This window comes from Octopus bimaculoides, chromosome 30 (assembly GCF_046866305.1).
Source record: "Octopus bimaculoides isolate indiv1 chromosome 30, ASM4686630v1, whole genome shotgun sequence".
Lineage (NCBI taxonomy): Eukaryota > Metazoa > Mollusca > Cephalopoda > Octopoda > Octopodidae > Octopus > Octopus bimaculoides.
Genome location: NC_142957.1, coordinates 10,107,206 through 10,130,831, shown reverse-complemented (window position 1 = coordinate 10,130,831; position 23,626 = coordinate 10,107,206). Strand labels below are relative to the sequence as shown.

General features: G+C 38.3%; 3 protein-coding genes across 6 annotated transcripts in view; 1 reads left to right on the top strand and 2 right to left on the bottom strand.

Moving 5' to 3' along the window:
- Window positions 1-243: 243 nt before the first annotated feature.
- Window positions 244-23,626, bottom strand: part of LOC106876521 (uncharacterized) — a 98,292-nt gene continuing 74,909 nt past the window's right edge. For all 4 annotated transcript variants that reach the window (XM_089345888.1, XM_089345887.1, XM_089345890.1 and 1 more), the window contains one exon: window positions 244-4,865. In XM_089345888.1, the coding sequence (XP_089202014.1) occupies window positions 4,732-4,865 (134 nt within the window). In that variant the 3' untranslated portion in view covers window positions 244-4,731. The remainder of the gene's footprint in view (window positions 4,866-23,626) is intronic.
- On the bottom strand, window positions 3,531-4,550 carry LOC149130193 (uncharacterized). The gene has a single exon (XM_089345891.1). It carries the CDS (start codon window positions 4,548-4,550, stop codon window positions 3,531-3,533), a length of 1,020 nt encoding a protein of 339 aa, XP_089202017.1.
- Window positions 6,519-14,702, top strand: LOC106876522 (core alpha-(1,3)-fucosyltransferase). The gene is made up of 2 exons (XM_014925105.3): window positions 6,519-7,574; window positions 14,238-14,702. Exons 1-2 carry the CDS (start codon window positions 6,655-6,657, stop codon window positions 14,560-14,562), a joined length of 1,245 nt encoding a protein of 414 aa, XP_014780591.2. The 5' UTR covers window positions 6,519-6,654; the 3' UTR covers window positions 14,563-14,702.

Genomic DNA, 23,626 nt, shown 5'->3' with positions numbered 1-23,626 from the left:
CCTGGTGTAGCCATCTGGTTTCACCAGTCCTCACTCAAATCGTCCAACCCATGCTAGCATGGAAAGCGGACGTTAAACAATGATGATGAGGAGGAGGAGGATGATACCTATGCATATATATGTATGCCTGTGTGAACGTGTGTGCGTGCATGCATGGTTTTTTACATTTCTTGAATTGATGAAACTTGTAAAATATGTTATTCTTTATGTGGAAAAAGAAATAATAAAATTCCGAAAACAAAACAGTTTAATATTTAATTTATTATATATTTACATGTGTGTGTGGGAAAATGATACTAAATACAATTTACAATGAAAAGGTACAGTTTTATTTCGATTAAAATACCTGCAACTTCAGAGCGAAACCTTTTACTGCAGTTTGTCTGCATTTAGCATCTGGCTGTTACTCACTCCCACTCAGTTCGTTGTTTTAGTCTTCTTCTATTAGCGTCACAAACAGGACATGCATTGCGTTTTATTATTTGTAAGATAAAATTATGATAGCATACTCACTTGTATGAATACATTACATGTGTAATCAATTATCTTTTGGGGAATGATTTATCACAGATATCATAGTGATATGGCTTCTCCCCTGTAAAAATATACTTATGTATAACTTAGTTACCATTTTGAGAGAATGATTTATTATAGACTAGCAGAGATACCCGGCGTTGCCCGTGTTACATGCAATTGAAGGATGAGACTTTTCTCTTATATTTCCTGTAAGGAACTGGAATAGATATGATTCGAATTTCATCAAAATTGCACATGAGGGTCCTTTCCCTCTTTACACACCCTAAAAAAATTCTAATCATGAGACATGTATCCCATACTATTAATCTTTATGCACATATTCCAAAATTTCAGAGCTCTTGGAGCTGAAAAATGTAGAAGTTAAGGCCCCTATTGGGGGTGGGTGTGTTAATGTCAAGCAGAGAAGTTGATTTGTTGGGAATGTTTTTAACTTGGGTGTAATATGTATTGTTTGAATTTCTTTGAAATAGGAAATATATATATATGTTCACTGGGTTTGTAAAAGAGAGTAAAGCTACAGGAAACCAAAAGGCGAATGATCACGATAAACAGTCGGCTACCCGAGCGTAGTCGTTATTACTCCCCAATGTAGGATTCCTCACCATACAGGTGACAGGCACAGCTGTAAGATGCATTACGGATCTATAGCATCTGGAAGGGCATGACCCAATTGAAATAAGAACGTGTGACGTTTGGAGTAAAGGGAAATGAAAGTGTCGCCTCTGGAGTTTGCAAATGACCACTCTACCGATAGGTAACTGCAGAAAAAATTTACAATCAATAAATGTCTTAGAACAACCAGTCACTCATCTGGGAAGGCCTTGAAATCAATGTTACCAACTGGGGACTATGTGTGACCCAGTGATAATAAAAAGTGGAGGCAAAGATGCGTCTCATTTTCTTGACAATCTATGCACCACATTGCAGAAATCATAATGTAAGTATATCTGAAAAGATAGTCTTACACTGTTGAACCGTTGAATTACAAATAATGCTCATCTGTTATGTTCGGGTGACCCTATAGGTTCCAATAGTACAACTGTATTCGTCTTTTCTTAGGAAAAATGACTAAATTGTGGGTGTGAAGTCCCCATGAAGGGGTCTTTGTGACTTCTAAGAAGAAATTTTAGAAATATTACTTTATTTGTGTGTAATCTGTATGGTTAAAATTCCATCAACATCAAAAATATATGAATTTTCATGGTGGTTATGGCCATTATGCATTGAATATAATTTCTAAATTTCATAAAGATCCATTCAGTACTTTTTACGTAGTTTTGGATAAAAAAACAAATGACTAATGTGTGCGTTTGTGTGTATGTGTGAGTGTATATATGTATAGATATCTGTATGCATGTATATATGTGTACATATTACATGTACAGCTATCTCTATATATATCTATACATATACGTGTACATATACATCTATATGTATACATATACATCTCTCTCTCTGAAAACATTAAAGTGAAAGTATCTGTCACTACAGTATCGAAATGTGATTGTTTCAGTTAGTGGAATAGTTTCATTTTTAAAGTGAAAGTATTTGACTTCAGTGTTTTTGTTTCACTTTTGACACGTAATACTTAAATAGTGGAGGAGATATTATGTTGCTGTGGGCTCGAACTATGCAAGAAGTTAAAATTTTTTTTGACTAAAACACAACTGGAACCCTAAGTAAGGCATCTGTAAAATTTGAATGAAATTGGTTGCGTAGTTCTCGAGTTTTAGGGAAACACACACACACACACACACATTCTCATTTTTATATATATAGATTTCTCTCCTGTATGAATGGATTTGTGTTTAGTTGACTGATTATTTCAAGAGAATGATTCCCCACAACTGTTAGTGATGTGGTTCCTCTCCTGTATGAATACGTTTGTGTTTGTCTAAGCTACCTTTTAGAGAAAATGATTTATCACACACATCACAGTGATAGAGTTTCTCTCCTGTATGAATACGTTTGTGTGTAATTAAGTGATCGTTCCGAGAGAACGATTTACCACAGACATTATAGTGATGGAGTTTTTCTCCTGTATGAATACGTTTGTGTGTAGTTAAGTTACTTCTTTCAGAGAATGATTTACCACAGATATCACAGTGATATGATTTCTCTCCTGTATGAATAGATTTGTATTTAGTGAACTGATCATAGCCAGAGAATGGTTAAACAAAAGATATCACAGTAATATGATTTCTCTCTCCTGTATGGACGTGTTTGTGTATAGTCAAGTGATCACTCCGAGAGAATGATTTACTACAGATGTCACAGTTATATGGTTCCTTTTCTGTATGAATGCATTCGTGTTTAGCTGAGTTACTTATTATAGAAAATGATTTACCACAGATATCACATTCAAATGGCTTCTCTCCTGTATGAATATGATTGCTTAAAAAGAATGATTTACCACATGTATTAGTGACAGGACTTCTCTCCTGTATGAACAACTTTGTGTTTAGTTAAGTTAGCATTTCGAGAGAATGATTTACCACAGATATCACAGTGATATGGCTTCTCTCCTGTATGAATGTTTTTGTGTGTAATTGAGCGTTTTGAGAAAATGATTTACCACAGATATTACAGCGATATGGTTTTTTCCCTGTATGTATGTAAATATGTGTAATTAAATTACCTTTTGCAGCAAATGATTTGCTACAGACATTGCAAGATCGTTGCCAGTGCCCCTGGACTGGTTCTTGTGCGGGTGGCACATGAGATGCACCATTTTGAGCGTGGCCGTTGCCAGTACCGCCTGACTGGCTCCCATAGGATTTTCGAGTGAGATCGTTGCCAGTGCCCCTGGACTGGCTTGTGCGGGTGGCACATAAAAGACACCATTTCGAGCGTGGCCGTTTTCATGCGGGTGACACGTAAAAGCACCCACTACACTCTCGGAGTGGTTGGCGTTAGGAAGGGCATCCAGCTGTAGAAACTCTGCCAAATTAGATTGGAGCCTGGTGTTGCCATCCGGCTTCACCAGTCCTCAGTCAAATCGTCCAACCCATGCTAGCATGGAAAGCGGATGTTAAACGATGATGATGATGATGATGATGATTGCAGCAATATGGCTTTTCACCTGTGTGAATATGTTTGTCTTCATTTAAGTTAATGTTTGTGGAAAAAGTTTTACCACAAATATCACACCAAAATGGCCTCTCTCCTGTATGCATATGTTTGTGTCTAATTAAGTGAGCATTTTGAGAATACGATTTGCCACAGGTATCACATCGATATGGCTTCTCTCCTGTATGACTGTACACATGTGTAATTAAAGTACCTTTCTCACCAAAGGATTTGCCACAGATATTGCAGTGATGTGGCTTCTCACCTGTATGAATGCATTCATGTTTAGTTAACTGATCACGTCGAGAAAATGATTTACCACAGATATCACAGTGACAGTACTTCTCTCCTGTATGGACAAGTTTGTGTCTAGTTAAGTGATCGTTTTGAGAAAATGATTTACCACAGACATCGCAGTGATATGGCTTCTCTCCCGTGTGAGTGTATCTGTGTGTGGTTACATTACTTACTTCAGAGAATGATTTACCACAGATATCACAGTGATATGGCTTCTCTCCTGTATGAATACGTATGTGTTTAGTTAAGTGATCACTTTGAGAGAATGATTTACCACAGATATCGCAGTGATATGGTCTCTCTCCTGTATGAATACGTATGTGTTTAGTTAAGTCACTACTACGAGTGAGTGGTTTACCACAGATATCACACTGATACAATCTCTGTACTGTATGAATGAGTTTGTGTTTAGTTAAGTTACCTGCTTCAGAGAATGATTTACCACAAATGTTACAGTCAAATGGTTTCTCTCCTGTATGTATACGTTTGTGAACAATGAGTTTACTTTCTCGAGAGAATGACATTTTACAAATATGACAATGATAGGAATTTTTTCCTCCATCTTTTGGCATCTCATCAAGAAAATCATTATTTTCAACCTCTGATTTACATTTAACATTGCCTTCACAGAATTCATCTTCCATCATTTTCTTTCTCTTACCACAATCTTCAGATGTTTTATTTTTTCTGAACTAAATTTCTTTTATTAACAAATATTCATTCTCTTATATTTCCTTAATCTTCTGTTTGTAATCCAAGTTTAATTAGAATACCATGTCATCTTCAAAATATTCCAGACAGTGAAGCAGAGATATTTTGCTAATAGTCTCACGCAGAGGAAAGAATCCACAGTAATTCCATCATGTGTTTACATATTCCAAATGATATCTGTTCCATTAAAAGATGGTAAACATTGATTCTGACCACTGAAGTATTCTTTACTGCCAATGTCTTCTGGTCATCTGAAATATCAGAGAAACTGTGTCAACTGGAGAGGATACATAGAAATTTAACCACAGAGAGGAAAGTAAAGAACAATAAACAATAAGATCAAATTTGTGGCCGGAAAATGTTTGAAGAATATGGAAGAGAAGAAAATAGAGTAAAAAAAAAGGGGTGGGTGGGGGTAAAAGACACCACAGTAAGAACAATGTTTAAAATGAAACATAACAAACTACAGAAAATATAAAAGGTGAGGTTAGTTTTGGCATGGTTTTTACAGATAAATACCCTTCCAAATGCCCACCACTTCGCAGTGTGGACTGGATGCCTTTTACATGGCACCAGCACAGGTGAGGTTAGTTTTGGCATGGTTTTTACAGCTGGATGCCCTTCCAAATGCCCACCACTAAGCAGTGTGGAATGGATGCCTTTTACATGGCACCAGCACAGGTGATGTTAGTTTTGGCATCGTTTTGACAGCTGGATGCCCTTCCAAATGCCCACCACTTCACAGTGTGGACGGGATGCCTTTTACATGGCACCAGCACCAGCACAATCACCAAATAACTTTGCAAGACTAGGAACCTTTGAGAATGGAGGGGCATGGGAGGAGGGGATCTTGTGTCACACGATGAAAGGTTAGAGCGACAGAAGCAGGTGTCTTGCTTTAGAGGAGGTACACGGTTACCTGGCCAGAGAGAGATAGAGAAAGAGAGAGATAGAGAAAGAGAGAGATAGAGAAAGAGAGAGATAGAGAAAGAGAGAGATAGAGAAAGAGAGAGAGGGCAGGAACAAGTGTGCTGCTATAAAGGAGATACATGGTTACCTAGAAGGGGGGGGGGAGCAAGAGAAGGGAGAGAAATTGGTCAAGTATGAGGGTAGAAACAGGTTTGCTGCTGTAGAGGAGAAACATGGTTACCCAGTGAGAGAGGGAGAGAACGAGTTAATAAGAAAGAAGTCAGACAGTAAACAGATATAGAGTGACCTAGCTAGGGATAAGAGCAAGAGAAGGAGGGAGGGAGGGAGGAGAGAGTGATAAAAAACTATGGTAGATATTTCAGTTCTATATTTAAGAGATGAGGAATTATGTACATTATTTTACATTTGACGGATATTGGTCCTCATCTTGTTTGTTGTTAACACAACGTTTCGGCTGATACACCCTCCAGCCTTCGTCAGGTGTCTTGGGGAAATTTCGAACCTGGGTTCTCATTCCTAACGATGTTACTATTATTATATTATTATTATTATTATTATTATTATTATTATTACTATTATTAATCAGGTCGATGCCGTGAATCGAACTCGGAATCTTGGGGTTAGTAGCCCGCGCTCTTAACCACTACGCCATATGCCCGGGCTACTAACCCCAAGATTAGGCCCCTATTGGGGGTGGGTGTGTTAATGTCACCTACCAACTCTCCATTTCTACTATCACACCACTTGCTCTCCACATCCAATCATTCTACTTTTGAACTTCTTTGACAACCGTTGGACTTACAACACCTTATATCCTCTCCTTGAATTTTCTCCGCCTTTCTATTCTGTGTAAACCATATCTCTGTATTTATATATGTAAACTATACTATTCAGCACCTGAAAGTCTTTTTTCTCGTTTGGCAGGTATACATATATACATATATTTTCTTATCCGAGCTGTTACATTTAATTTCTATATCACACAATTATCTATCTTTCTATCTCTCTTTCTCTTTCTTATTTCTTCTCTCCTTCACAATCAACAAATGCAATGTGTTACATAAACAGTTGATTGAAAATTATTTGTTTGCAACACACACAAAGCAAAGAATGAAAATCTGTGGCCGAAGATGTTTGGTCTTTGTCTTTTTCATAACAATAATCACATACATTTGTTTTCTTCTTCTTCAATGTAAATCCAGCGAACAACTAAATATAGTTATTGGGATACAGCAGCCTGTTTCTTACGTAAGCTATTCATCTCTACTTATACCAGGACAACAATCTGATAACGACCGTATGACAGCTCAACTAAAATATGTCTTATCCGCAAAGCAAAAACGGGGAAATGATAAAAGGAATGTGGCCCCAAATCAGTCAGAGGCTGCTGACAAAATTCGACAAAAGTTTAAAACATTATTGATCTACAATTTAAAGTATTTGAGACCGTTGAAAGAAAATCAAGAGAGTTTCTTGGAATATGGCTGCCCAGTCAATGAATGTCTGGTGACAAACGACAAAGCGAAGCAAAATAGCGTGGATGCGATTTTCTTTTATGAGACAGTAGGAATATCCGAAAAACCGAAACACTCAAATCAGATATGGATATATATGACCCAGGAATGTCCTAACTTCAACCCATCGGTTAAACACTTGGAGAACAGAATCAATTGGACGATTACATATCGCCAGGACAGTACCATTGTATATCCTTATGGGAAATTTCAATATTTCAAAAAGTCAGTAACACAAAAAACACAATCCATAAATTATGCCAGGGGAAAAACAAAGAAGGTTGCTTGGTTCACTTCCAGTTGTTGTCCTAGCAACGATCGAATGGGCTATGCTAAGGAACTCGGAAAATATATCCAGGTGGATATTTATGGTAATTGTGGTACAAAAGTTTGTGAAAAAAGGGACAAATGGAATTGTTTCCAGATGTTACAGAATGAATATAAATTTTACTTGGCATTTGAAAATTCCAATTGTAGAGATTATATTACGGAAAAATTTTTCATCAATGCATTGCAGTAAGTACTTGAATTTTAAATATGTATAAGTGTTCTTGTATTTGAATTAATGAGATTAAGTAGGGTTTTTAAAATGGCTTTCATCTTTGCAAAATTCCCTGTAGTTAGAAAGTTAAAGAAGTGATTTTTTTTTTTTTTTTAAATTCTCAATCGCAGAATAATGCTAATAATATAGCCTGAACAGGATAAACTACCCCTATTTTGCAGAGAAAAGTGTAGGTGGCTAGCTGTGGACTCGAACTCACATCCCCGTGATTACATCTCACGATGCTTTGACCGATTAAGCTAAACTACCCACTACAAATTCCTCTGCAAATTAAGATATATAAATCTCACTTTATGAGACGCTCTCATATGTTAAATTCAAATTACGACAAACGTAATTTAATTTTTATGAATCACTAGCAATATGTATGTGCTTTGCATGTTTCAACATGTATGCACAATAATGAGTGTAGCGTTTTTATTCTATTATATATTTCGATTGTTTATTGGAACTGTCTTTCATTAACTTTACAGAGAGAGAGAGAGAGAGAAGAAAGAAAGATAGAACATGGGAGACAAAGAAAAAGAGGGGCAGAGAAATTTAACTGGTTAAATGTGAAAGAGGGAGAGAAATCATCATCGTTTAACGTCCGCTTTCCATGCTAGCATGGGTTGGACGACTTGACTGAGGACTGGTGAAACCGGATGGCTACACCAGGCTCCAATCTAATTTGGCAGAGTTTCTACAGCTGGATGCCCTTCCTAACGCCAACCACTAACTGTTTAAATGAGGCGTCCTGTGGATTGACCAAGACAGATAGATAGATAGATAAACTGTCATGTATTAATTCTTTTGTTTGTTTCGACGTACGATATAACGGGATAATAATAAATCCTTGCAAATCGTTCTGCTCAAGATACTGGTAGTACCCCTTGACAATACGCAACTTTTGGCTTTACTCAGCTCCAGAAGGCTCTCTGCATATGTCCATCTATATTATGGCGCAGTCCATTATGAGTCAACCAACAGGGGTGTTCTACTTCCACACAATATCTCCCCTACTTGAGATTGGCTTTGTCTTTTATTTTTATCAATTTTATTTCCGCAGGAGTGGCTGTGTGGTAAGTAGCTTGCTCACCAATCACATGGTTCCGGGTTCAGTCCCACTGCGTGGCACCTTGGGCAAGTGTCTTCTACTATAGCCTCGGGCCGACCAAAGCCTTGTGAGTGGATTTGGTAGATGGAAACTGAAAGAAGCCCGTCGTATATATGTATATATATATATATATATATATATATATATATATATATATATATATATATATACATGTATGTGTGTTTGTGTGTCTGTGTTTGTCCCCCCACCATCGCTTGACAACCGATGCTGGTGTATTTACGTCCCGGTAACTTAGCGGTTAGGCAAAAAGAGAACCGATAGAATAAGTACTAGGCTTCCAAAGAATGAGTCCCGGGGTCGATTTTCTCGACTAAAGGTGGTGCTCCAGCATGGCCACAGTCAAATAACTGAAACAAGTAAAAGAATTTTAGTAGCGTTAATTACCATCATTTCTGTAGGTTTTCTTTTCCTGTTTGACCTACAAGTCAGTTCTGCTTTTGCTTGTGGTTCTGAGACCTCGAACATCTCATACCATATACCCATTGGCTCTTCTCGCCTTTCTTGATTTTTGGTATATCTTTTCTTCAATTGGTTAAAATGCCTTTTAATAAAATCGTTAGCGCACCGGGCAAAATGCTTAGTGATATTTCGTCTGCCACTGCATTCTGAGTTCAAATTCCGCCGAGGTTGACTTTGCCTTTCATCCTTTCGGGGTCAATAAATTAAGTACCAGTTACGCACTGGGGTCGATATAATCGACTTAATCCGTTTGTCTGTCCTTGTTTGTCCCCTCTGTGTGTAGCCCCTTGTGGGCAATAAAGAGGTAGATATGTGATGAATAGGACACCCAGGATCCCACTCCAGACAAGAGAGTAGAAAGGACTACAAGAGAGTAGAAAGGACTACAGGAGAGTAGAAAGGACTACAGGAGAGTAGAAAGGACTACAGGAGAGTAGAAAGGACTACAAGAGAGTAGAAAGGACTACAGGAGAGTAGAAAGGACTACAGGAGAGTAGAAAGGACTACAGGAGAGTAGAAAGGACTACAAGAGAGTAGAAAGGACTACAAGAGAGTAGAAAGAACTACAAGAGAGTAGAAAGGACTACAAGAGAGTAGAAAGGACTACAGGAGAGTAGAAAGGACTACAGGAGAGTAGAAAGGACTACAAGAGAGTAGAAAGGACTACAAGAGAGTAGAAAGGACTACAGGAGAGTAGAAAGGACTACAAGAGAGTAGAAAGGACTACAGGAGAGTAGAAAGGACTACAAGAGAGTAGAAAGGACTACAAGAGAGTAGAAAGGACTACAAGAGAGTAGAAAGGACTACAGGAGAGTAGAAAGGACTACAGGAGAGTAGAAAGGACTACAAGAGAGTAGAAAGGACTACAAGAGAGTAGAAAGGACTACAGGAGAGTAGAAAGGACTACAAGAGAGTAGAAAGGACTACAGGAGAGTAGAAAGGACTACAAGAGAGTAGAAAGGACTACAAGAGAGTAGAAAGGACTACAGGAGAGTAGAAAGGACTACAAGAGAGTACAAAGGACTACAAGAGAGTACAAAGGACTACAAGAGAGTAGAAAGGACTACAGGAGAGTAGAAAGGACTACAGGAGAGTAGAAAGGACTACAAGAGAGTAGAAAGGACTACAGGAGAGTAGAAAGGACTACAAGAGAGTAGAAAGGACTACAGGAGAGTAGAAAGGACTACAAGAGAGTAGAAAGGACTACAAGAGAGTAGAAAGGACTACAAGAGAGTAGAAAGGACTACAGGAGAGTAGAAAGGACTACAAGAGAGTAGAAAGGACTACAGGAGAGTAGAAAGGACTACAAGAGAGTAGAAAGGACTACAAGAGAGTAGAAAGGACTACAGGAGAGTAGAAAGGACTACAAGAGAGTAGAAAGGACTACAAGAGAGTAGAAAGGACTACAAGAGAGTAGAAAGGACTACAGGAGAGTAGAAAGGACTACAAGAGAGTAGAAAGGACTACAAGAGAGTAGAAAGGACTACAGGAGAGTAGAAAGGACTACAGGAGAGTAGAAAGGACTACAAGAGAGTAGAAAGGACTACAAGAGAGTAGAAAGGACTACAAGAGAGCAGAAAGGACTACAAGAGAGTAGAAAGGACTACAGGAGAGTAGAAAGGACTACAAGAGAGTAGAAAGGACTAGAGGAGAGTAGAAAGGACTACAGGAGAGTAGAAAGGACTACAAGAGAGTAGAAAGGACTACAAGAGAGTAGAAAGGACTACAGGAGAGTAGAAAGGACTACAGGAGAGTAGAAAGGACTACAAGAGAGTAGAAAGGACTACAAGAGAGTAGAAAGGACTACAGGAGAGTAGAAAGGACTACAAGAGAGTAGAAAGGACTACAGGAGAGTAGAAAGGACTACAAGAGAGTAGAAAGGACTACAAGAGAGTAGAAAGGACTACAGGAGAGTAGAAAGGACTACAAGAGAGTACAAAGGACTACAAGAGAGTAGAAAGGACTACAAGAGAGTAGAAAGGACTACAGGAGAGTAGAAAGGACTACAGGAGAGTAGAAAGGACTACAAGAGAGTAGAAAGGACTACAGGAGAGTAGAAAGGACTACAAGAGAGTAGAAAGGACTACAGGAGAGTAGAAAGGACTACAAGAGAGTAGAAAGGACTACAAGAGAGTAGAAAGGACTACAAGAGAGTAGAAAGGACTACAGGAGAGTAGAAAGGACTACAAGAGAGTAGAAAGGACTACAGGAGAGTAGAAAGGACTACAAGAGAGTAGAAAGGACTACAAGAGAGTAGAAAGGACTACAGGAGAGTAGAAAGGACTACAAGAGAGTAGAAAGGACTACAAGAGAGTAGAAAGGACTACAAGAGAGTAGAAAGGACTACAGGAGAGTAGAAAGGACTACAAGAGAGTAGAAAGGACTACAAGAGAGTAGAAAGGACTACAGGAGAGTAGAAAGGACTACAGGAGAGTAGAAAGGACTACAAGAGAGTAGAAAGGACTACAAGAGAGTAGAAAGGACTACAAGAGAGCAGAAAGGACTACAAGAGAGTAGAAAGGACTACAGGAGAGTAGAAAGGACTACAAGAGAGTAGAAAGGACTAGAGGAGAGTAGAAAGGACTACAGGAGAGTAGAAAGGACTACAAGAGAGTAGAAAGGACTACAGGAGAGTAGAAAGGACTACAAGAGAGTAGAAAGGACTACAAGAGAGTAGAAAGGACTACAAGAGAGTAGAAAGGACTACAGGAGAGTAGAAAGGACTACAAGAGAGTAGAAAGGACTACAAGAGAGTAGAAAGGACTACAAGAGAGTAGAAAGGACTACAAGAGAGTAGAAAGGACTACAGGAGAGTAGAAAGGACTACAAGAGAGTAGAAAGGACTACAGGAGAGTAGAAAGGACTACAGGAGAGTAGAAAGGACTACAGGAGAGTAGAAAGGACTACAAGAGAGTAGAAAGGACTATAAGAGAGTAGAAAGGACTACAGGAGAGTAGAAAGGACTACAAGAGAGTAGAAAGGACTACAGGAGAGTAGAAAGGACTACAAGAGAGTAGAAAGGACTACAGGAGAGTAGAAAGGACTACAAGAGAGTAGAAAGGACTACAAGAGAGTAGAAAGGACTACAGGAGAGTAGAAAGGACTACAAGAGAGTAGAAAGGACTACAAGAGAGTAGAAAGGACTACAGGAGAGTAGAAAGGACTACAAGAGAGTAGAAAGGACTACAGGAGAGTAGAAAGGACTACAGGAGAGTAGAAAGGACTACAAGAGAGTAGAAAGGACTACAGGAGAGTAGAAAGGACTACAGGCTAGTAGACCTTAATTTTGGTTTCTTATGCATTTTAGCATGTACATCACGTTATCCAGATGTCCAGTTATATTACTTTGTTCCCAGTCCTGTTTTCCATTTTTATATATTTCAAAATACACTTTGTCACCTGTGTTAAAAAATTTCATTCTACGTCCCGAATTTTCTATGTTCCATTTCCTACTCAGCAACAATTTGTCAAACACAGGAGGAATCTTTCTGGAGAACATCAAATCTGCGGGTGACCTACCTGTGAGAACTTTGTCATATTTCTATTATGGCTACAACTCTTAGCATGGTGTTTTATCTTATTTATATCGTTTCAACTTCGAATAGATAATAAATATATTTTATTTTTTGAGTAGCAATCTATATTGATAAACCCATCACTTATAACTTAATTATAAGTATTATTACTATACATAAATCTTAACTCAACTTACATTAACACCGTAGTGAAAATATATACGTCAAGACACTTAAACAGACATATTGAAACATGCATGTATGTTGAAGATAAATAAGTTTGTGTTCTTTTTCACCGCTATAAAAACAGTTTCATTGTTGCAGAAATAAATTTCATTAACAGGTTGGAAACAGTGAATAAAGAAATTATTTACTACATTGGTTTATTTATTTACATTTAATATTTACAGTACAATTAGTAGTAAAGCAATTTGTCGTAGATAGTTACAACATAAAATTTATACTAGCTAATTCTTTCATACTAAACTACTAGAGTTTACACAATTCAAATAAGTTTTGTTGGATTTACGTAATTGTTGTTGGCACTCCGTCGCTTACAACGTCGAGGGTTATGAGCAAATCGACCCCAGGAATTATTCTTTGGATGCCTAGTACTTATTCTATCCGTCTCTATTGCCGAACTGCTAAGTTATGGGGGACGTAAACACACCAGCATCAGTTGTCAAGTGATGTTGGGAGGACAAACACAAACACACACACACACACACATATATATACATATACATATATATGACAGGCTTCTTTCAGTTTCCGTCTACCAAATCCACTCACAAGGCTTTGGTTGGCCTGAGGCTATAGTAGAAGACACTTGCCCAAGATGCCATGCAGTGGGACTGAACCCAGAACCATGTGGTTGGTAAACAAGCTACTTACCATACAGCCCCTCCTGTGCCTATAGGTTATATAAAGATTTATTTATAATTTACTCATGTGAACCTTTATTTATCCTTTGAATATGGTTTATAGAAACTATATTTTTCACAGTTAAGTGATTTTTTAAAATTCTCAATCGCAGAATAATGCTAATAATATAGCCTGAACAGGATAAACTATCCCTATTTTGCAGAGAAAAGTGTAGGTGGCTAACTGTGGACTCGAACTCACATCCCCGTGATTACATCTCACAATGCTTTGACCGGTTAAGCTAAACTACCCACTACAAATTCCTCTGCGTTGAGATGTCTTTTAGAAAGTTATATATCTTAATTTGCAGAGGAATTTGTAGTGGGTAGTTTAGCTTAATCGGTCAAAGCATTGTGAGATGTAATCACGGGGATGTGAGTTCAAGTCCACAGCTAGCCACCTACACTTTTCTCTGCAAAATAGGGGTAGTTTATCCTGTTCAGGCTATATTATTAGCATTATTCTGCGATTGAGAATTTAAAATCACTTCTTTAACTTTCTAAAAAGACATCTTAACGCTCCTAAAAGCAAACTTCATTTGTTTATTTACGTTTGTCGTAATTTGAATTTAATATATTTTTCACATTTTTTTTCTATTCCAGACACAATACTATTCCGATTGTAATGGGTGCCCATCCCGGCGACTACCGTGAAGTAGCACCTGAGAATTCGTACATTCACTACGAGGATTTCAAGACAGCCAAAGAATTAGCAGCTTACCTGCATAAACTTGATCAAAACGATATTCTTTATAACGAGTATTTCAAATGGAAAGGAACCGGAGAATTTGTCCATGTCCAGCTTTGGTGTCATGTTTGTGCGATGTTACACCATGCCTTATGGGACAAGAAACCAATCTGGTATGAAAACTTAGGTGCTTGGTGGGCAGGGAAAGGTATGTGTATCGGAAAGGACCGGTGGACATAAAACATTGGATAGTGTGATATAATCTATGCGATGTAATAACTGACCAGTCTCAAATATATTTTGAGAGAGAGACAGAGGGAGAGAGAGAGAGAGAGAGAGAGAGAGAGAGAGAGAGAGAGACAGAGAGTGAGAGAGAAAGAGTAAATGTAGGAAAGAGGTTGATAGGATTTCAAAATGGAGGAGCTTGGATGGATGGAAAGAAATAATTTGGGAAAAGGGAGGACTACAAAAAAAGCGAAAAATGCAAATGTCAGTTTGGGACAGGGCTATAGATTGTCATGTTAGAATCTACTTCGATTGATGGAAAGTAAATATGGCACGCAACAAACCAATGATGTTTACTTGTAACCAAAAATATAATTCCCCCCTCCACCCAAAAAAAAAACAATTTAAGGCTCTGAAAACACCATTTGAGCGTGGCCATTGCCAGTACCGCCTGACTGGCCCTCGTGCCAGTGGCACGTAAAAGTACCCACTACACTCTCGGAGTGGTTGGCGTTAGGAAGGGCATCCAGCTGTAGAAACTCTGCCAAATCAGATTGGAGCCTGGTGTAGCCATCTGGTTCACCAATCCTCAGTCAAATCGTCCAACCCATGCTAGCATGGAAAGCGGACGTTAAACGATGATGATGATGATGATGATATATATATATATATATATATATATATATATATAGCTTCGTCAAAGCCTTAAATATGTATTTTATTTGGGGAAATTATCTTGTCCCAAACTGACTTTTGCATTTTTGTCTTTTCTTGTAATCCTCCCTTTCCCAAATTATTCCAAATTATTGGAGTAATATATATATATATATATATATATATATATATATAAATGTAGTTAAACGCAGTAATATATATATATATATATATCAATATCTATAAAACAGAAGATGTTTGTGTGTGTGTGTACGTGATGTGGGTTATGCACGTCCACAAATTAGCACGCATGTCGCTCCAATTTTAGGAGGATATTGTTCATGACCCTATCTGTGTTTTTGTCAACTTTTTCTCTCAGAGGCACCCGCGTATAGCTGTAAAAATCGATAAACTTTTACCAATTTTGAAGTTTGTTGACATGGCGAAGTCAAATCTGTGCGTACGCGCGTGAAGAAGAGAGAGAGAGAGACATACAGACAGACAGAGAGAGAGAGAAAGAAAGAAAGAAATAGTGTGTTTGTGACAGGGTGGGGGGATACAGTGTTTGCTAAAGTCCAAAAAATAAAAGAATGAAAAAAGTGGGTAAGACAAGCAAATTTTTCTAAGCAAGACAGAGTTTACTTTGCCAGCATCTAAAAAAAAAAACAAAAAAACAAAAAACAAAAGAACGAAAAAGTGGAAAGGGAGGCAGAAAGCGTATTAGGAATGAAAATGAAGTTAAGACAGAGTAAGTTAAAATGTAAAAGGCATTTTTTTTTCTTAAACATGAGATATAGTTTAAAATATACGATGTTTTTGAAAGACACTATATTCTATAATAAGATTATATATACTTTCTCACACAACAGTTCAAATATATTTATTTCAAATCATTTATTTGTTTTAAATCGTTCAACTTTCTCCCCCCTCATATATACTACTTTGGGAGCGAAAGAGTTTTGTTTATATTTCACAACTATGAAACAAAAACGTATGTAATAATTTGTCAGTCACCCAACCCGTTTTTCGGACCACAAAAAGGGTTTTGTAATGTTTCAGATTAACAACCGCACGATTTCCACTAGGGTGTTACGGTTAGGGTTTTAGGGTTAGGGTTAGAGTTTTACGGTTAGGATTAGGGTTAGGGTTAAGGTTAGTGTTAGGATTACGATTAGGGTTGGTGTTAGGGTTAAGGTTTTAGGGTCAGGGTTAGGGTTAGGGTTTAGGGTTAGGGTTAGAGTTAACCTAGAAGGAACAGGCCCCTTATTTTTTGGTTAAGGCTGTTGGTAAGTTTTCCTAAGTTACTCCAATTCACATCCCCAATGCAAACCTTCAGATCAACCTTTTCCTATGCAGATCTCTAATGCAACTTTAAAAAAAAAAACAGTCAATGAGTGGAAATAACCAATAAACTGATTCCTTATGGGATTTCCCAATCAAATTGCCAGCAAACCATTTTCAGCCAAACCAATTTCAACGGATTTCGCTCAAATCTGATGTCCATGTTACTTATTTTGGTTTGAAATAAAGCACTTGATCACTTAATAATCCTAGCTTAATCCCGAGCAGCGCCAGGCTATACTGCTAGTATATATATATATTGTTGTACTTGGGGATGGTCATATTGCCAGTTTAGCCAATAAAAACACACGCACTGTATATTTGGTGTTAATTTGCTTCAGCTTTATATTACATTAATCTTAATCTTATTTCGGCCAGAGTTCTTTCGTCACACTTCTGTGACCTCATCAGTGGTCCTTTGTTTCCTTCTTTCTTATGTGTGTCTCACCTTGCTAACTATCAGCCATTTTGTATTTTGTATTCCTATTGTATGTGCCTACGCATGCGTGTCCTTCAATGTGTCTGTGTCTTTTGTAAGTGCATGTGTGTATGGGGAGTGTCTGTATCACCTATATTCTCTGTTAATACGTGTTCGTTTGTATTAGTTTTCATTTATTTATTTGTTCATGTGTGTGTGTGTGTTTTTTTGGGTTTTTGTGTTTAATTAAATTTTGTTAACGTATGTAGTATTTAATTCTACATACGTTAACAAAATTTAATTAAACACAAACGTTAACAAAATTTAATTAAACACAAACGTTAACAAAATTTAATTAAACACAAAAAAAAACACACACATGAACAAATAAATAAATAAAAACAAATACAAACGAACACGTATTAACAGAGAATATAGGTGATACAGACACTCCCCATACACACATGCACTTACAAAAGACACAGACACATTGAAGGACACGCATGCGTAGACACATACATTAGGAATACAAAATACAGAAATAGCTGATATTTAGCAAGGTGAGACACACATAAGAAGGAAGGAAACAAAGGACCACTGATGAGGTCACAGAAGTGTGACGAAAGAACTCTGGCCGAAATAAGATTAAGATTAATGTAATATAAAGCTGAAGCAAATTAACACCAAATATACAGTGCGTGTGTTTTTATTGGCTAAACTGGCAATATGACCATCCCCAAGTACAACATCTGTTTCAACACACGATTTCACATCAAAAATCTTGCAAAACAAATATGTATATATATATACATATATATATAAATGGAGTTAAAGGCAGTAATATATATAAATGGAGTTAAATGCAGGTGTCATTCAAATTCTTTTCCTTCTGACATATGTTTCAAAGACAACATTGGTATTACTCCAGAAGGAATAGAATGGTGTAAAACAATGAAATCTTCTCGTCAGGGAAAGAAAGAAAGAAACCAAACACATCAATATGACATTTTAACAATATGTGATGACTGCGTATGAAGGGAGACGCTATCACGTTTTTTTTAAAAGACCATTAGTAGATCCAATGTCAAGATGGTTTATAGAAGGACAAGGAGGGTGAAGAAAGAAATTAGCAGAAAACTAATTGTGGAGAGATATAGAGCGATATGTGACTTAAAATAAAGCTTAAAGTCATGGGAGCAGATATATTTAATGGATGTGAAATTTAAGAAGACAATCAAAGGTCGAATTTTATAGAATGGTAAAAATCACTTATAGGAACTAAAGGTATGTTTCTGCCAATGTTTGCAACGATAAATGCATTCTATAAATGTCGTTTACAAGGGGAATCTCTAAGGACAGGATAAATTACATTTCACTGTTACAAAGCGAACAAAAAAATTTACCTTTATCATACAGTAAAAGATATAGAGAGAATATTCCATTCCAAATCAAATTTTTGTTACCCTAGTAACTGTTTATTTATTTTTTCCATGTTATTTGTAAACACTGAAAAAAACACACAGCATCCAAATTTGCTGGTTTTATCCAGTGTACCGGTGAAAAAAAAGAAAAAAAAACCCAAAGATTTTAGCTTCACATTGATAGATATAAGTATATCATTGTTTATGTATGAGAGAAAGAAAATGTAGAATTGAGCAGCGGACAACATATTCAACTCATAGCAGCTACAATTGTTTCCATACCCAATTAATTCAATTTGAGAAATTAAATTAAATTAAATTAAATTAAATTAAAGTTTCATATTGAATATAGCTAATTGGACATTTCATCAGGGGGAAGAATTTGATAGAAAGGAGCTACATTCCAATGTCTTGGTAGATCTGTGATAGACTCAGATATATGCGCTTTTTGCATCCAATGTATTTGATTAATTTCTGAAATTGAATTAACTGGGCACTGAAACAATTGTAGGTGCTATGAAGGCGGAGAGCTGGCGGAAACGTTAGCACGCCGGGCGAAATGCTTAGCGGTATTTCGTCTGCCGTTACGTTCTGAGTTCAAATTCCGCCGAGGTCAACTTTGCCTTTCATCCTTTCGAGGTCGATAAATAAAGTACCAGTTACTCACTGGGGTTGACTTAATCCGTTTGTCTGTCTTTGTTTGTCCCCTCTATGTTTAGCCCCTTGTGGGCAATAAAGAATAAAAGAACAATTGTAGGTGCTATGAGATTGCTTTTGTTTGGAATGGAATATGTTCTAACAAACTGATGTCTATATCTCAATTTCTCCATTTTCTTTTCTTTTTCTCATACATAAACAATAACACGTATAGATTTTCTTTGTATAGCTTGTGTTTGTGCTCTTGTCATTGTGAAATAGTAAACTACAGAGATAGAGATAGAGATAGTAAAAGAAAGAAAGTGAGCGAGTGAGAGTTATAGAGTCGTGAGGAATTGCATCTCATAGTTACTGATTGTTTTCCTTCTTTCTCCCTCTGACCGTTTGTATTTAGTTGCTGCCTGTTTGTGGCTATGACTCTAGTCGGTCTCTGTTCACTAACTGATTTTGTCTTGCCAAATTCTAGTATTTATAACTATGCCAAACCAGCTAGAAGGATAGACGTATTGTTGAGAACAATAGATTTCGTTGGTGGTACCTGTTATCTCTATTCTAACTTTTGGTGGCCTCGAAGAGGTTAGAAGGGTCAAGTGGCAAAGACATCATTCTGCTTAGCGAAGGCATCACTCAGCCACTTGCACGTTAATTTCACGAGCAGGCTGTTCCGTTGATCGGATCAACTGGAACCCTTGACGTCGTAAGCAACGGAGTGCCAACAATAAATTCTTATATGTACTTAATACACACGCAAACATCCATGCCTATACACATTTTGTTCTCACTTTGTTCTGTATACATGACGCACACACAGCCACACGTGTTAGCATACAAATAAATCATCTCTCGAACATTCTAAGCAGTTGTGTCTACCTTGAAATACTAAAGAGAAAATTTATTCAATAAAATCGCCATTGGCTTCAACCATGGCCTCCAGACGACTTTGGAATCTCCTGCACCTCTTCTGGATGGTCTCCTTGTTTAAGTTGGTGAATGCTGCCATAATCCTTGCCTGCAGTTCATCTTTGATGTTACACGGGGTTTTTCTTGGTCTCCTGCTCAACTGCACTCCACATATAATCAAGGGAGCTGCAGTCTGAGGAGTTGGGTGGCCAGATGTTAGGGGTGATGTGGTTGCAGAAATTTCCTGACAGCCACAACTGAGTTCTCCTGCTTGTGTCGCACGGTGCAGAGTCCTGTTGCCAGACATAGGGTCTTCCAGCAGCAGCCCTGTTGATCAAGGGCAGCACTACCTCCTCCAGGCACTTGATGTAGGCCTCTGTGTTGAGTGTGAGGCAGTGTGGGAAGATGAATGGAGGCATAACAGCCTCGGTACATGTTTTGGGGATATGGCAAGCCAACGGTTCTATGTGTTCACCGTTGGAGCTTCCAACGCAAATACCAAACAGTATAGCATGTTGTTTCCAAATTTCTGGCAAATTGAATAGTGTCATGGTGCTGTTTTTCTCACAGTGTCCAACTGACCCTACTATACTGTGTAGTCAACAAAATCAAAGGCAAACAATGCGCATGCATGAAATAAAAAATATGTGTGTGTGTGTATGTGTGCGTTATTTCTTTACTACCCACAAGGGGCTACACACAGAGGTGACAAACAAGGACAGACAAATGGATTAAGTCGATTATATCGACCCCCAGTGCGTAACTGGTACTTATTTAATTGACCCCCAAAAGGATGAAAGGCAAAATCGACCTCGGCGGAATTTGAACTCAGAACGTAACAGCAGACGAAATACCGCTAAGCATTTCGCCCGGCGTGCTAACGTTTCTGCCACCTTGCCGCTGCGCGCGCGCGCGTCTGTGTGTAATGAAGATTTGACGATGATGTGTTGGGCACCTGTGCCCAATGTCGCCTTTCTGGCACTTGTACGCGCAGCATGTGTCAGGACTTTCGAGTGAGATCGTTGCCAGTACCCCTGGACTGGCTCTTGTGCGGGTGGCACATAAAATACACCATTTTGAGCGTGGCCGTTGCCAGTACCGCCTGACTGGCCTTCGTGCCGGTGACACGTAAAAGCACCCACTACACTCTTTGAGTGGTTGGCGTTAGGAAGGGCATCCAGCTGTAGAAACTCTGCCAAATCAGATTGGGGCCTGGTGTAGCCATCTGGTTTCACCAGTCCTCACTCAAATCGTCCTACCCATGCCAGCATGGAAGGCGGACGTTAAACGATGATGATGATGATGATGATGATGATGATTTTTGCAGAATATGCCTTCTTGTTGAAAAAAAGTGTGTGACTCAAAGGCGAAGTTTCAAACAACCATGATTCATTTTCGTTGCTTTTGCAGTTATAAATAAATCAATTACGTTGGATCAATGCAAAATCAATATGATGCATTTGTGGACAATCCACTTACCTTTGTGAAATACACTATTGAGGAGAAAGTGTGTGACAGGTGTGATAGGAATGGTAATCTGTTAATGTGGTAGGCATGACAATTATATAAATTAAAAAAGTGTGAACAGATGAATGTCAGTGTGAAGCAAATGAGTGGGGGAGAAAGGGGAGATGCTTACAGTAGTATTTTGTTTGGCCCAGTGACATCATTTCTGCAACAGGTTGTCATGATCACAAGGAGAGAACTGCCCCCTTTGGCTAGTCAGTTTGTCGTATTTATAATAGTCTGCAGCCAATAGGAAGATGGACAAACCTTAGCTAAGTATTCAGGTTAGATCCGGTTTGTCTGAACTTAATTTCACCTAGCTGGTCATTAAACACTCATTAAACAAACTGATGTGGCGGGCGAAAATGCTGTTGTTGTTTAGATCGATGACAAATCTCTGTCTATTACTCTTTGACTCATTCCAGACTTTACAAAGATATTCTCCAGGACACATTAGTTGTATATATTCTGCAGGATTTTCAAGCGAGATCGTTGCCAGTGCCGCTGGACTGGCTCTTGTGCGGGTGGCACATAAAATACACCATTTTGAGCGTGGCCGTTGCCAGTACCGCCTGAGTGGCTCTTGTGCGGGTGGCACATAAAATACACCATTTTGAGCGTGGCCGTTGCCAGTACCGCCTGACTGGCCCTCGTGCCGGTGGCACGTAAAAGCACCCACTACACTCTCGGAGTGGTTGGCGTTAGGAAATTGGATTAAGCTCTATCATTTAAGCTTAATTAAAATATAGTTTGTTTTTATAGTTAAAAAGTTGATTATACTTAAATCTAACTCTTTGCCTTATTTATAGTTTTTTTTTTTTCATGAAATAAACTCTGCCAGATCAGATTGGAGCCTGGTGCAGCCATCAGGTTCACCAGTCCTCAGTCTACAGCTGGATGCCCTTCCTAACGCCAACCACTCTGACAGTGTAGTGGGTGCTTGCACAGGAGCCAGTCCAGGAAGGTCGACTTTGCTTTCATCCTTTCGGGGGTCGATTAAATAAGTACCAGTTAAGAACTGGGGTTGATGTAATCTATTTAATCCCTTTGTCTGTCCTCTCCATGTTTAGCCCCCTGTGGGCAATAAAGAAATATACATATATAAGACTAGCTGGCCTCGTGCCAGCAAAAATGACGACTAATTGTAGTATTATATATAAATAAGGTACAAAATAATCACACATACAAGCATTCACAAACTTCCTTTGTACACACACACACACACACACACACATACAGAGTTGAAAAGTTGTTTTTCTTTTCAGTGTTGAATGTTCACCATCCGCCTTCCGACTCCCTTTTACATACACACACACAGTTGAAACGCTGTTTGATTTTTTTTTTTTTTTTAAGCGTACAATTTCCATCATCCCACTACCAAATTTGCCATCACCCCTTCATTTATCACCCCCTTCCTCTGTCATTCATATGTTGTGACAAAGAAAAACACTAGTATCATGATAGTAAACACTACAATTAGCAGTCATGGGGCCAGCCAGTACATTAATATTTAATGAGGTAGGAGAAACAGAATATATTCTAAGTGTCCTTCATTCTTATATGAAACACAAAATAGAAGATACCTGGCTGTTGTTTCTAGCATGATGCCCTATCACCTGTTGGACAATGTTTTTATATAGCTGCTTCATGAAAAACAGCACACATTTGAAGGACTTTGCCTGTTGTTAATAGAATGAAGTAAGACCATATATTCTTTTAATACTCTTTTAATTGTTTCAGTCATTTGACTGCGGCCATGCTGGAGCACCACCTTTAGTCAAGCAAATCGACCCCAGGACTTATTCTTTGGAACCCTAGTACTTATTCTATCGGTCTCTTTTGCCGAACCGCCAAGTTACGGGGAGGGACGTAAACACACCAGCATCAGTTGTCAAGCGATGTTGGTGGGACAAACACAGACACACAAACATATACACACACACATACATATATATATATATATACGACATTAATAGATTTCCTGTTTTTTTATTCTTTTACTTGTTTCTGTCAGTTGACTGTGGCCATACTGGAGCACCACCTTTACTCGAACAGATTGACCCTAGGACATATTCTTTGTGAACTTGATACTTATTCTATTGGTCTCTTTGCCGAACTGCTAAGTTACAGGGACATAAACACACCAACATCGGTTGCCAAGCGATGGTGGGGGGTGGGGTCA

What these genes read in the sequence shown, in the direction of transcription:
- LOC149130193 (XM_089345891.1), bottom strand. Translation starts at nt 4,550, where the DNA reads ATGATGGAAGATGAATTCTGTGAAGGCAATGTTAAATGTAAATCAGAG.
- LOC106876522 (XM_014925105.3), top strand. Translation starts at nt 6,655, where the DNA reads ATGAAAATCTGTGGCCGAAGATGTTTGGTCTTTGTCTTTTTCATAACA. An exon ending in TTTTTCATCAATGCATTGCA is followed by an intron (nt 7,575 to 14,237) that starts GTAAGTACTTGA and finishes TTTCTATTCCAG; the next exon opens with ACACAATACTATTCCGATTG.